This window comes from Gopherus evgoodei, chromosome 1 (genome assembly GCF_007399415.2).
Source record: "Gopherus evgoodei ecotype Sinaloan lineage chromosome 1, rGopEvg1_v1.p, whole genome shotgun sequence".
In the NCBI taxonomy this organism is placed as follows: domain Eukaryota; kingdom Metazoa; phylum Chordata; order Testudines; family Testudinidae; genus Gopherus; species Gopherus evgoodei.
The window spans coordinates 223,114,626-223,128,107 of NC_044322.1; the positions used below are offsets into that span (position 1 = coordinate 223,114,626).

Genomic DNA, 13,482 nt, shown 5'->3' on the forward strand with positions numbered 1-13,482 from the left:
GAAATGGGCTAAAATTGAGTACAGCAGCTGCCTGGAATCTGTTTCCATGTGGTGTTAGTTACTAGACCTATCTCAAACATAAGCCACAATCACAACATTATTAGCACTGAAAGGGGACTTTAGTGCATCATATGGTCCATCCCCTGGCATCACAGCCAGATTAATCCTGTTGTTCCTCAACTGAATGATTAGCTAGGAGTGATACTTTGTGTGAATTTGTCCCTTTCTTTCTCTTTAATTTAATTTCTCCTCCAGGGGCATTTGCAAATTATTCACTATGACTCCTCATTATTCATAATTTGAAGTATGTGAATGATCATCTAAATCATCTAAATCACATGGTATTGTTTTTGATCCCTGATTGGATGACTAACCTGTCTTTAGTAGTTCCCGGAGCCACCCTGCAAACCGCAGGGAAGGAGACCTGCTTGCTCGGGGTTCCGGGAATGAGAGAGCAAACCGCGGCGAAGCTGGTCTCCTTCCCCGGCTTGCTCTCTCGTTCCCGGAGCCACCCAGCAAACCGCAGGGAAGGAGAACCGCTTGCTCGGCGGTTCGGGGAACGAGAGAGCAAACCGGGAAAGGAGACCAGCTTCGCCGCGGTTTGCTCTCTCGTTCCCGGAGCCACCCTGCAAACCGCAGGGAAGGAGAACCGCTTGCTCGGCGGTTCGGGGAACGAGAGAGCAAACCGGGAAAGGAGACCAGCTTTGCCGCGGTTTGCTCTGTCGTTCCCGGAGCCACCCTGCAAACCGCAGGGAAGGAGACCTGCTTGCTCGGGGTTCCGGGAACGAGAGAGCAAACCGCGGCGAAGCTGGTCTCCTTCCCCGGCTTGCTCTCTCGTTCCCGGAACCCCGAGCAAGCAGGTCTCCTTCCCTGCGGTTTGCAGGGTGGCTCCGGGAACGCGAGAGCAAACCGCGGCAAAGCTGGTCTCCTTCCCCGGTTTGCTCTCGCGTTCCCGGAACCCCCCTTGAAGCCGCCCAACAGCGCTGCAGTGTGGCCACATCTAACACCACTTGCAGCGCTGGTTGCTGTAAGTGTGGCCACTCTGCAGCGCTGGCCCTATACAGCTGTACTAATACAGCTGTAACAACCAGCGCTGCAAAATTTTAGATGTAGACATGGCCTTAGTTTGTACACGTTTTACTGCTGGTGTAACAGAAACACCCATGTTGTGTGTTTCTCACCCCATCCTCCTCCAGGTGCTGGTGTAATACACTAGTCTAGTGCAAATAAGGCTGTCTTCCTCTAATGATCATAACAGCCTGCTACTATACTATCTCAGCCAGCTAAAGGACCTCTCCTTTCACTCAGGAGGTAGCGTCCTGGGCTATTTGGTGCTGAAGGTCCTGAGTTCAATCTCTGTGGCCAGTATGCTCAGTGTGTGCCATGCTTGTAGCACTCACATGCACATTTTCCTACCCAGAAGTGAAGCTGGTAGAATTCTTCTCTGACTGCAGCTCACCTCACACTCTGCAAAGTGCCTGGTACTCAGCATCTTAATGTTGGCATATGGCATCTCACTGAAGGGAGCAGTTTGAAGTCTGGGAAGAGCTGAGTCTCCCAGTAGCCAACTATCTTATTTTAAAGAAGCTTTTAGCTTACAGGCACAAATATTAGCTCATCCACTAAAGCCGTGATTCCTCCTGTCTCTTCTCTTGGCTTTTCCTATTATTGGCTTCATGTTCCTTCTGTAGATCCTTATGGCACATTCTTCATCTCGCTGACTGGCAGTGAGCAGCTGGCTCCCAGTGCCCAGATACTGGTCTACACTGTGCACCCTGGGGGCGAGCTGGTGGCCGATAGCACCAGACTCCAGATTGAGAAGTGCTTCAAGAACAAGGTGAGAGCTCTGCTTTTGTTTCGAGGCCCACTCTAGGTTGCCACAGGCTCAGGGAACCGAGAGGATGTGATTCCAGCCCAGTACTCAGGCTTTCCTTCAAGGGCAGAGAGCAAAGAAAGTGCAAACACATCTGAACAAGGGAATGCCAGTGGTGAAGAATAGCAGGGAGGCAGGAGATGTTTATGTTAGGGACATGGATGGATGTTCAAGCAGAGTGAGGACTGCCAGTGAAGCTGGGGAGAGAGAGGAGCAGGGATGCTTTGCAGGGCCTCTGAGGGCATGTCTGGCCCTAAAACAGGGACTCTGAGAGATTCTGTTTGATAGTGAGGCCTTTGTCCTGCAGAGAATAGGAGGAGGCTGTGGAGAAGAGTGAGAACCTATTCATCATCTCTCCATGACATTGACATTTACACATTAAAATAATTCTCCTAAGGGGCTCTGATTTCTCTGCTCAATTCCAGGTCCAGCTGCAGTTTTCCAAGAAGCAGGGGCTCCCAGCCTCTAACATCAGCCTCCACCTTGAGGCTGCCGCCAACTCCTACTGCACTCTGCGGGCTGTGGATCAGAGCGTCCTGCTCCTGAGACCTGAGCAAGAGCTGTCTGCTGACTTTGTAAGCCCTGCCACAAATCCTCTTCTCTCTACTCAGAGAAGTGCAGAATATAGTGCTTCTCAAGGGGGTTTATAGCTTAACATGGCACGGAAGTGCCAAGGAAAAATTCTGAGTTCTGCTTTAGTACTATGCTCCCTCCAGTAGCCACACGCTGGGCTATGATAGGATGTAGCTAGAGTACGTACCTCCAGGCACAGAGAGAAATCTTCAGTTATGCTGTTGCTAATTGCAATATCTTTGTTAATTCTTTGCAACACATGGCTATCTAGTCTCAGTTCATAGGTGGTCTACTGGATACAGAACTGGACAGGGACTCAAGACATCTGAGTTCTCTTCCTGGCTCTGCTACAGGTCTGCTGGGTGACCTTAGGCAAGTCTCAGTGCCTCTCTCTTCCCATCTATACAATGATACTGACCTCCCTTTGCAAACTGCTTTGAGATCTACTTATGAAAAGTGCAGTATAAAAGCAAAGTATTATTGTTATTATATGGGAATACCAGAAACCTGCATCGCCAGGGCCACTTAAAGCACTTAACATTGGTATATAGTGTAGTGTAAGTGATTATGTAAAATGGCATCTTCTTACTCAAGTAGGCCTCATCCAACACTGTAGAAGTCATTTGAATCTTTCAATTAACTTCAGGAGGCTTTGAATCAGGCCCCTTGTGCAGAAACATTCTGGCTCATATCTACACGCTTTAATGAGAAAAATATGTTTGCTGATTTTTGCTCCCATGCACTCTGCAGTGCCAGCACAGCTCAGAGAACAGATGATGGAATCTATTCCTTTTTGTGCATCATCAATAGAACTGATCACTAAGTTCCAGCCAGTTATAGTTGTGCAAACATACTGCAAGCAATGGGATTGCGCAGATGTCACCAAGGGCCTGTACTGTTTGTATTATTGATGAGAATGTTCAAGAAAGAGACAAATCAGCTTAATGCTAAGATCCCAGGGCAAGTTTGTTGAGATAGAAATTTGAAAAGGAATCTGGAATTGTTGGGAAACCATAAACCTGGAGCCTTGGTATCATTTCTACAGAGTCACTTTTCAGAGAACCATACTATAATAGAGGCGGTTTTCTCATAAAGTTGGAGCATACTTGTGCTGTGTACATTGGAGGAGATTTCTGAGATGGCCTCTTAAAGCAGGAAGTTGCATAATAACTTCTTAACTGTGTTTTCTCTGTTGTGGTGCTCCAAAGCTGCTGTTAGTCCACTCTGTATTAAGGGGCTGAGCATGTGAGTCTAATACAGACTCAAGTATCCCAGAACAGTTTTCTTACTGAGCTGGAGCACTTCTTATACCTCTGTTGAAGGGCAAAGGTTCCAGCTTGGAGTTTGCTCATGCCTGGTAAGTGCTAGTGATGACATAGGATTTTACACCTCTGACGTTTCCTTATGCTCACTTGATTTCATCCCCTCCCTCCAGATATACAATCAACTCCATGTGCAAGGGTATTATGGCTATTACTACAAGGGGCTCAACCTGGAAGATGATGACAAAGAGCCATGCATCCCAGTCACAGACACCTTTTTCAATGGCTTATACTATGTGCCTGTGAACGTTACTCGTGATGGGGATGTCTATGGTGTTTTCAGGGTATGTCTTCTGAATGTTTCCCCAATGTTGCTGTCATTGTATTGGCTCCAGAAAAGGTACAGCAGAGGACGGAAAAGTTGTAGGATTGTCTCAGATTTTAAAGCCCTGCTCAGGCAATGTCTCTCCACTACTAGGGGGATGGTGGACTCACTGGAAATGTCCACCATATCTCAGGGGGTCCTCCATTCTCCCTGTGCAGTGACTTTTGTTTAGGCTGCCCCCTGAGTTATGCTCAGTTATATTTGTTGTGGTTGACATCACAGTGTGGTGGCCTGTGATGGTGCGGGGGTGCCTCCTGCTGGTCATCCAGGGAATTAGCTTATCAGTCTCCGGAGTGCCCTCTGCAGGCCGGTATCCCACTACCGCTGGCCCCCATTTCCCTCCAAGGACCGCCCCGGTCTTTGGGTACTGCCCCCTGGCAATACCTCCACAGTCTCAGGGTCTCCCCACCCAGGGGAACCCACAACCCTCTATCCCCACCTTGCCTCAATCATGGGCTACTGCCAGCCACCATCTAGCCCCCACTCACTGGTGAAGACTGCAGTGTAAAAGCCACTCATCATAGGCTAGAGAGGTTTGGACCTGCTGCCTCTGCCTACCTATGGGCTGCCCCCTGCAACCTCAGTACCTAACTGGCCTTCCACTAGGCCACAGCCAGGGGGGTTTCCAGGCCAGAGGTCCCTAGCTTCCTTAGCCTTCCCCCAACCCTGCTCCACTCTAGGTATGTTCTGTCAGATCGCTGCAGCCAGGTCTCTCCCTCTCAGAGCTAAAGAGAGTTTGTCTCTGACTTCTGGCCCCAGTCCTCTTATAAGGGCTAGCTGGGCCCTCATTATGCCAGCCTTGGCCTGATTGGGGCATGGCCCCCAGCTGAGGCTGCTTTCCCAATCAGTCCTGCTTTTCCTTCCCTGCCACAGCTCTCTCCCTGGACTGTTTTAAGCCTTTTAAGGCAGGAGCGGGTGACCATCCCACTACATAGCCATTTTCTAAAGAAGACACAGTACCTGTTCCTAAGAGCTTGCAGTCTCAAAAAACCTTGATACCTTCCATTCAGTGTGTAGCAGTTGTCAAAAAAGTGAACAGAATCTTAGGAAATTTTGGATAGAAAATAAGACAGAAAATACCATGGTGTAACTATATAAATCCATGATCCGCCGACACCTTGAATACTGTGTCCTGTTCTGGTCACTCCATCTCAAAAAAGATATAGTGGAACTGGAAAAGATTCAGAAAAGGGCAACATAGACAATCAAGGGTATGGTAGGGCTTCTGTCCAAGGAGAGAATAAAAAGATTATGTCTGCTCAGCTTAGAAAAAAGATATGACAGAAGTCTATAAAATCATGAATGGGGTGGAGAAAGTGAATAGAGAAGTATTATTTAGCCCCTTTACACAATACAAAAAAACAGCGACCCTCTGATGAAATTAATAGGCAGCAGATTTAATACAAATAAGAGGAAGTATTTTTTTTCACACAGCACACACCTAACCTGTGGAACCCATTGTCAAAGGATGTTGTGATGGGCAAAAGTATAACTGCATTCAAAAGAAAATTGGATCAGTTCATGGAGGATAGGTCCATCAATGGCTATTAGCCAAGATGGTCAGAGACACAACTCAGTGCTGGGAGAAAGCCCTAAAATTCCAAATACCAGATGCTGGATGTAGAAGACAGGGGAAGATCACACTATAATTGCCCTATTCCATACACTCCTCAATAAGCTCTGGTATAGGCCAATATTGGAGACAAGATATTGGGCACAATGGACTCAGTGGGAGCTTTGCCACTGACTTCAGTGGGGCCGGGATTTCATTCCTGGTATTGGCTAAGCAGGGACATTGCATGTCTAGAGGGTGGCATGGAGACAGTTTCAGCAAAGTGGTCACAGATTATATTAAGGTTACGTGTATATATGGTTTATAAGGATTAATCAATATTGTAACCATGTTATGCACATGAGTAGTATGTTATAGATGGTAACGAGCACATCAGAAGAAGGAGTTTAGTTGTTTATAAGACATGGCTATAAGCAGTTTATTGACCTATTGGACTCTGTAACCATCTAGAACAACTGATTAACTTTTTATGAAAACATTTATTAATCATTTATTAACCCAAATGCTTAGTAATAGTGAATAAAATGACAGAAGAGTGGAGTGGTTTGGGAAAGATTTGTGAACCAAAAAAAATCTAACTTCATCAAACGTTTTGCTCATCAACTAATATACAACCAACTCTGTTACTCATATAGCCCCCTAAATCTACATTTATGCCATGCTTCACCATAATATTGAAGTGCCCTCATGGATAGCTCAGCACCAATCCCCTAAGCAGACCAAACTTGTGATATTAAATGGGAACCACTGCTAGTAATGAATAGGATGTGGGAGAAATGAAGTTGTTTGGTTGCCTATTAATACAATGAGCAATATAATTAATTGTTTTATTATTTTATTTTAAGAATATGGGTCTAAAGGTTTTTACTAATTCTACAATACGGAAGCCAGTCCTGTGCCCATCCGACAAAGTATGCCTAAAAGAGTTCACGCCCCACTATGGTTTCAGTGGTGGATCTGCTGAGAAAGGTAATGTGTAAAAAAGGGGTGGACTGGATGGCTTTGGAAATGGGGTATGGTCTTTTCAATTCCAGGTCACCAGTTACAATCTGGCAGCACCTCAGTAGTGTCCCCTGTGTAGAATGAATTGGCCAATCAGTGTGTCCCTCAGTTCCTAGTGGAACAAGTCTCCATATCATGGTTCACCTCAGTTAGTGCTTCCTTTGTAGTTTCTGCAGAATGGCCAAAGGACTGACTGGAGTCTGACTCAGCTTGTGCGCAGGGGAAAATGAGGGAAAGGTTGCAATGCTGTCTCTTCTCAGAGGATGGTAAAGATTTCACTCTCCAGGGTTCATTGATCCAGAGCCTTTCACAAGCTCACAACTGACTTAAAATCTAAACAAGGACGGATCAGAAAATAGAATGGGGCTACTAATGGTTTACATTCCATATCCTGTAGTACTTAGCATTCATGTGGCACTTAACAGCCCTGGATCTCAAAGCATTTTACAGTGGACGATAAGTCTTACATTTCTCCTTCTCTGTAGCCCAGGGAGAGGTAGAAGTACCTTGAGCCTCATATTGCAAATGGGAAAGCTGAGGCACAGACAAGTTCAATGACACAACAAATCTTGCATCTTGGCAGTGGGTTAGACTAGGTGACCCTTGCGGTCTCTTGTAAACCCTGGGTTCTGTGATTCTGTGACTTGCTCAATATCACAGGCAGGTTAATGACAGAACTCTGACTCACTACCCCACTTTTAAATGAGAAACAGAGTCTTGGATAGGACCCCTAGGATCTTTGTAGGGAATGCCGATCTGGAAGTCACCTTTCCAGCCTTTGCCCGTCCTTTGACTATAGAAGGGGGCTTGGGACGGATCACAGGAAACATGTCCCTCCAATTTCTCTAACTAGCCAGTGGACACAGCTGACTTTCCAACAGGGAAAAAAGTTACAAATAGTCAGAAAGTATAAGACAATGGAGAAGAAATACTTTTCAAATCTTCTTACTGTTTTTCAACTGGAAACCAGCAGCAAAGAGTGGGGGAGTGGTGTAAACGTAAGCTGTTACTGTTTTCTAGAGTTTCCAGTTGGAAAACAAAAAAGTCGAGTAGTTCCCTCCCGCCCACCCATAGTTCCTTATTTTTTTAGAATTTTCCTGCAAGAAAAACAGAATTTCTTGTTGGAAGAAATCCATAGAAAAAATTCTGTTTCCCTCAGCTCAGACTATGCTCAGTGGAGTTTCCAGGCAGATCTCATTTGATATCTCTACCCTATCCTCCCTAATATGACACTTTTACCATAAATACAACTTCTCTCTTCACCTCTAGATGGCAGAACGATGATGAGTCAATCTTATGTGATAAAGACAGTTCGGAAATTCTTCCCTGAGACCTGGATTTGGGATCTAGTTCAAATCGAGTAAGTGCTTTTCTTTTCTGTCCTTGTGTATTTTAAGGGTTTCTGAGTCACTTCCGGAAGTCACAAGGAAGGTGATGGAACATGTAGCTGCTTTGCAGGCCTCTATGTTCCTACTCTTGTTGTCTTTCTTCCTATTCAGTGACAGGTGGGCTCCCATTTGTTGCCCATCTCCAAGCCCCTGGAGACTGACAGGTTCTAAATTATCCCCTGTTGGATCTTTACTTGGCCCTTGCTTTCAGTATAATGCAAGCTATTTCCTGCTGGGTAGAAAGGTGCCGCCCCCCACTGCCCTCCAATCCTCTCAAGTCTATGACATCAAAAGTTTGTTTAAAGGACCGAAAAAAAAAAAAGGCAGGAAACCATTTTTGATTTTCAACAACCAGGTTGCTTTCAGTATTCTCCCAAGGCTGTCAATAGCATCTGCAACAAGAAGGCAAGGAAAAGCGCCTCAAAAAGATACTGATCTTAATTATGAATTTCCATGGTTTGATCTATTTGGAATGTCAACCATAATGTATCATGTCTGATTTGTGATTTTGGATTTTGTTTTTATTTTGTGTTACAAAACTACAGCATTCTTTTGTGTGTTTTTTTAAACCTCTGAATTCCCTACTTTGCCAATTAAAAAGAGAGAGAGAGAGAGAGAGAGAGAGAGAGAGAGCAATTCCAACATCCTGGCAAGGGATTTAACATTCTGATCATTGTTGTGAACCTTCAGCTCTACCTCCAGCTTAACAACATTTTCTGAACATGGAGGGTGTCACAGGGTCACTCACCACACTGGCACCTCCTGCTGGCCATTTCAGGAATTATCTCTGGTCAGTGGGTGTGCCCTCTGATGGTGGTGACTCTCCTGTCCTTGTCTCCACCTGCAGACCCACTGCAGTTCCAGTCTCACTGCCTCTGCTTTGTGGCACAGCCCTCCGGCCATGTCACAGTCTGGGTTCCCCTCTTCTGGGGGACTCCTTCCTCAACAATCTAACCTAACCGCTCCTTGCAGCAGCTTGGCAGTCCATAGCCTGGCCGCATCTTCAGCGGCGAGTGGAGGTGGCGGGGAGACCCAGGTCCACCCAATACTCTAGTTCCCAGCCCAGGATCCCTACAAACAGCTTCCTCATGGCCCTCCTTTCTTTCTGCATCAGTCTGTGTCAACTCTGTGGGCCACTTCCATGCAGCTCCTGCACCTTTGGCTCCTGCCTCTGGCTCCTTCACCCTCTTCCCAGGGCCTTAGCCTGCGAGTTCTAGCAGTCCTGTTAACGGTGCTAGTTTTGCAGCCCTCTAGGAAGCCAGTCCCCTCCCTGCGGCTTCCTGCAGCACACTGACTTTCTCCAGCCTGCACTTTCCTTTTATATGGGCTGACTGGACCCTGATTGGCTGATCCACCCACTTCCCTAATTGGCTGCAGCCTCTGCCCTAATAGATTGTTTCCCTGCAGCCCTCCAGGCTGGGTTTTAACCCTATCAGGGCCAGTGCAGAGTAGATGCCTCGTCACAGGGTGGGTAAATCCTGTGGAACCTAAGTGGGAAAGGAAAATATTATTTCAGCTTGGGAGTCTCTCCTATTGAATAGCTGGAAAATACCCTTTGAATGATCAGGTTCTTTTCTCACTTTGTCTCTTGTACCTTTAGTTCTAATGGAAAGGCCAGTGTTTCGTTCACCATCCCTGACACCATCACGGAATGGAAAGCCAACGCCTTCTGTCTGGAAGAGGAGGCTGGGTTTGGCATATCCTCATCTACCTCCTTGACAGCCTTCCATCCCTTCTTCGTTGATATGACCCTACCCTACTCCATTGTCCGAGGGGAAAAGTTTAACTTAATAGCCAATGTCTTCAACTACCTGAACAAATGCATTGAGGTACAGTATGTCCTTTCCATTTCTTTTCTAAGCCCCTCTTAGTATTAAGTATCAGAGGGGTAGCTGTGTTAGTCTGGATCTGTAAAAGCAGCAAAGAATCCTGCGGCACCTTGTAGACTAACAGACGTTTTGGAGCATGAGCTTTCGTGGGTGAATACCCACTTCCTCAGATGCATGTAGTGGAAATTTCCAGGGGCAGGTATATATATGCTAGCAAGCAAGCTAGAGATAACGAGGTCAGTTCAATCAGGGAGGATGAGGCCCTGTTCTAGCAGTTGAGGTGTGAAAACCAAGAGAGAAGAAACTGGTTCTGTAGTTGGCAAGCCATTCACAGTCTTTGTTCAATCCTGAGCTGATGATGTCAAATTTGCAGATGAACTGAAGCTCAGCAGTTTCTCTTTGAAGTCTGGTCCTGAAGTATTTTTGCTGCAGGATGGCCACCTTAAGGTCTGCTATAGTGTGGCCAGGGAGATTGAAGTGCTCTCCTAGAGGTTTTTGTATATTGCCATTCCTAATGTCTGATTTGTGCCCATTTATCCTTTTCCGTAGAGACTGTCCAGTTTGGCCGATGTACATAGCAGAGGGGCATCGCTGGCATATGATGGCGTATATTACATTGGTGGATGTGCAGGTGAATGATCTGGTGATGGTGTGGCTGATCTGGTAAGGTCCTGTGATGGTGTCGCTGGTGTAGATATGTGGGCAGAGTTGGCATCGAGGTTTGTTGCATGGATTGGTTCCTGAGCTACAGTTATTATGGTGCGGTGTAGATCTACAACCCTTCCTGGACAATGATCCCACACTTTCACAGGCCTTGGGTGGCAGGCCAGTCCTTGCCCACAGACAACCTGCCAACCTGAAACATATTCTCACCAGTAACTGCACACCGCACCATAATAACTCTAGCTCAAGAACTAATCCATGCAACAAACCTCGATGCCAACTCTGCCCACATATCTACACCAGCGACACCATCACAGGACCTAACCAGATCAGCCACAGCATCACCGGATCATTCACCTGCACATCCACCAATGTAATATATGCCATCATATACCAGCAATGCCCCTCTGCTATGTACATCGGCCAAACTGGACAGTCTCTACGGAAAAGGATAAATGGACACAAATCAGACATTAGGAATGGCAATATACAAAACCTGTAGGAGAGCACTTCAACCTCCCTGGCCACACTATAGCAGACCTTAAGGTGGCCATCCTGCAGCAAAAAAACTTCAGGACCAGACTTCAAAGAGAAACTGCTGAGCTTCAGTTCATCTGCAAATTTGACATCATCAGCTCAGGATTGAACAAAGACTGTGAATGGCTTGCCAACTACAGAACCAGTTTCTCCTCTCTTAGTTTTCACACCTCAACTGCTAGAACAGGGCCTCATCCTCCCTGATTGAACTGACCTCGTTATCTCTAGCTTGCTTGCTAGCATATATATACCTGCCCCTGGAAATTTCCACTACATGCATCTGAGGAAGTGGGTATTCACCCATGAAAGCTCATGCTCCAAAACGTCTGTTAGTCTATAAGGTGCCACAGGATTCTTTGCTCCTCTTAGTATTGTTTCCAGCAAGGCTCTACCTTTGCAGCTAGAGCAGAATGCAGCAACAGTGCAAAACAACACATTCACAATCCCATTCCAGCCACTCGGCCTTCTTTACACTGGCTTCTTACACAGCAGTGGAGTGATTTCTTTTAAGCTGGGCCTTTCTACTGGATGCTGGTCTATCCTTTAATGGAGAAGGAACTTATTATACTGAGAACTCATTCTGTCAGGTATCTACATCCTGATATAACCTTCCTTTCAGGGGTCTATCCTTTGGCATTTGGTGTTCTTTGACATATCGCTGTTTGAAATAGGAGTACATCAAAGCGCAATACAGAACTTTTCATGGTAGCATGGTCCACACAGACAATTAGTGCACGGCATGCTAGTGCATTGTAGATTCATACCATGGCTTGCCATGTACTACCTTGCCATGTAGACAAGCCCTCAGAGAGGATATTGGCCAGGATATTGGAATAAGTCATTTTGCAAAGTACAATTTGCTTTCTACTTGATTGGCCACTATAGATGGTCATAAGGGTCAGGGTTTATTATCTCCTCTGAAGAATGCCCCATGCCTCCTACCTGTGTTGTACCTCTCTTCCCCAGGACAGCTCTAAGGTACACAGCAGAATCAGTCTCTGGAGGAGATCACAAACCCTGCTTTTGTCCCCCCGCCTGGCATTAGGAACAGCCTGTGCAATATTATTTTGTCTCCCTCTCTCAGGTCAGTACCGTACTGGAAGAGTCCAGGGATTACAAGATAGAGCCCCTTTCCCTAGAGGGCAACACTGCAAGGGTGTGTGCCAACGAGAGGAAAACTTCCTCCTGGACGATTATTCCTCAAAAACTGGGTAAGTTTCTCTTTCTTTGTCATTCTCATGGCACATTGCTGGTTTGTCCAGTCTCAGTCTGGAATTCTCTATCACACAATACCCTGCCTGCTAACCTACAGACAGGAACTGCTGCAGTCTGTACCAGACTTCACTGAAGCAGCTCTGCTGAACTCCCCTGGCACAATCTCTGCAGGCACGTGGCAGTGAAGTAGGACCCCGTGTTCTGTCTCTTTTCTTGTTCCTGACAGTTCATTCATCTCATGTCTCAGAAAGGACCATTCAGATCATCTGGTTTTATGTGAAACATTTGCAGGAGTCCACTTGTCTAAGATATTTCTGTGCATAATTCCCAATTGTATCGAAGCTTGGGAACTTGCTCCTTGTCAACAGAGATTTTTAAATGCCAGAGTCTTGCTCTTAGCTCATGGAAACCCACAGATTTCTAAAGCTTTATTCACCAGGGTCTTGACATTGAAAATTTACACATCAGCAACCAAGATCAGAAATCATTCAACAGGAATATTGGATCAGATCCTGGTGTAGACTGTCATAGCTATATTTACTTCAGTAAGGTTCCAGTGAGGAGCTGGCTCTAAGTTTTCAATACTTCCTTTTCAAAAGTAGCCTTTGTGTGAAATGGTTTGGAGATTTGTATGTGTAGAAAGATGGAAGTACAACATTATGTTTTAACTTACAAAGACTTCCCCCAAAGAGTTTGCCATTGTGGTTCAAATTTCATAATGGGGTCATTGTTAAAGTTCAGAAATAAAAAAAACAGATTGATTTACTTCAAACTGGCATTCAAAAAGCCTGACGTAAACAATTTTACTGAACCTAGAGAACAATCATGAACTCTTAGAAGTCAAAATAATTTTTCTGTCCAAAATTATAGCACAGTAAAGAGAAGGCTTATAATATATTCCTGGCTGCAAAGTTAACAATAGAAAAGCTACTATGTCTCCAGAGTAATTGAATTTTTGTTAGGTTATATTTTGTACTGATTAAAAAGGTATGGGCATCTTCTTCCCATTTCCATGGTGCTGATACTTGCAAGGGGTTAAGAGAAGTTCTGCCAAGCTGCCCTGTACGTGTCAGGTGGGCAAGATTTACCAGTAGTTGTCTCTTCATCGGTGAATTCTGTCTGTGATGAGATGTATTAAACAATTACCAGAATTCATTCACACTGCTGGCTGACTTGGAAGAG

The 13,482-nt window shown here is 45.6% G+C and overlaps 1 protein-coding gene across 2 annotated transcripts in view; it reads left to right on the forward strand.

Moving 5' to 3' along the window:
* The window catches only part of LOC115636903 (ovostatin-like), a 64,098-nt gene that overhangs the window by 31,935 nt on the left and 18,681 nt on the right, over window positions 1-13,482 (forward strand). The window contains exons 14-20 of one of the 2 annotated variants that reach the window (XM_030537611.1): window positions 1,692-1,837; window positions 2,299-2,448; window positions 3,882-4,052; window positions 6,512-6,635; window positions 7,932-8,028; window positions 9,657-9,885; window positions 12,170-12,296. In XM_030537611.1, the coding sequence (XP_030393471.1) occupies window positions 1,692-1,837; window positions 2,299-2,448; window positions 3,882-4,052; window positions 6,512-6,635; window positions 7,932-8,028; window positions 9,657-9,885; window positions 12,170-12,296 (1,044 nt within the window). The remainder of the gene's footprint in view (window positions 1-1,691; window positions 1,838-2,298; window positions 2,449-3,881; window positions 4,053-6,511; window positions 6,636-7,931; window positions 8,029-9,656; window positions 9,886-12,169; window positions 12,297-13,482) is intronic. The other variant, XM_030537620.1, reaches the window with a different exon arrangement.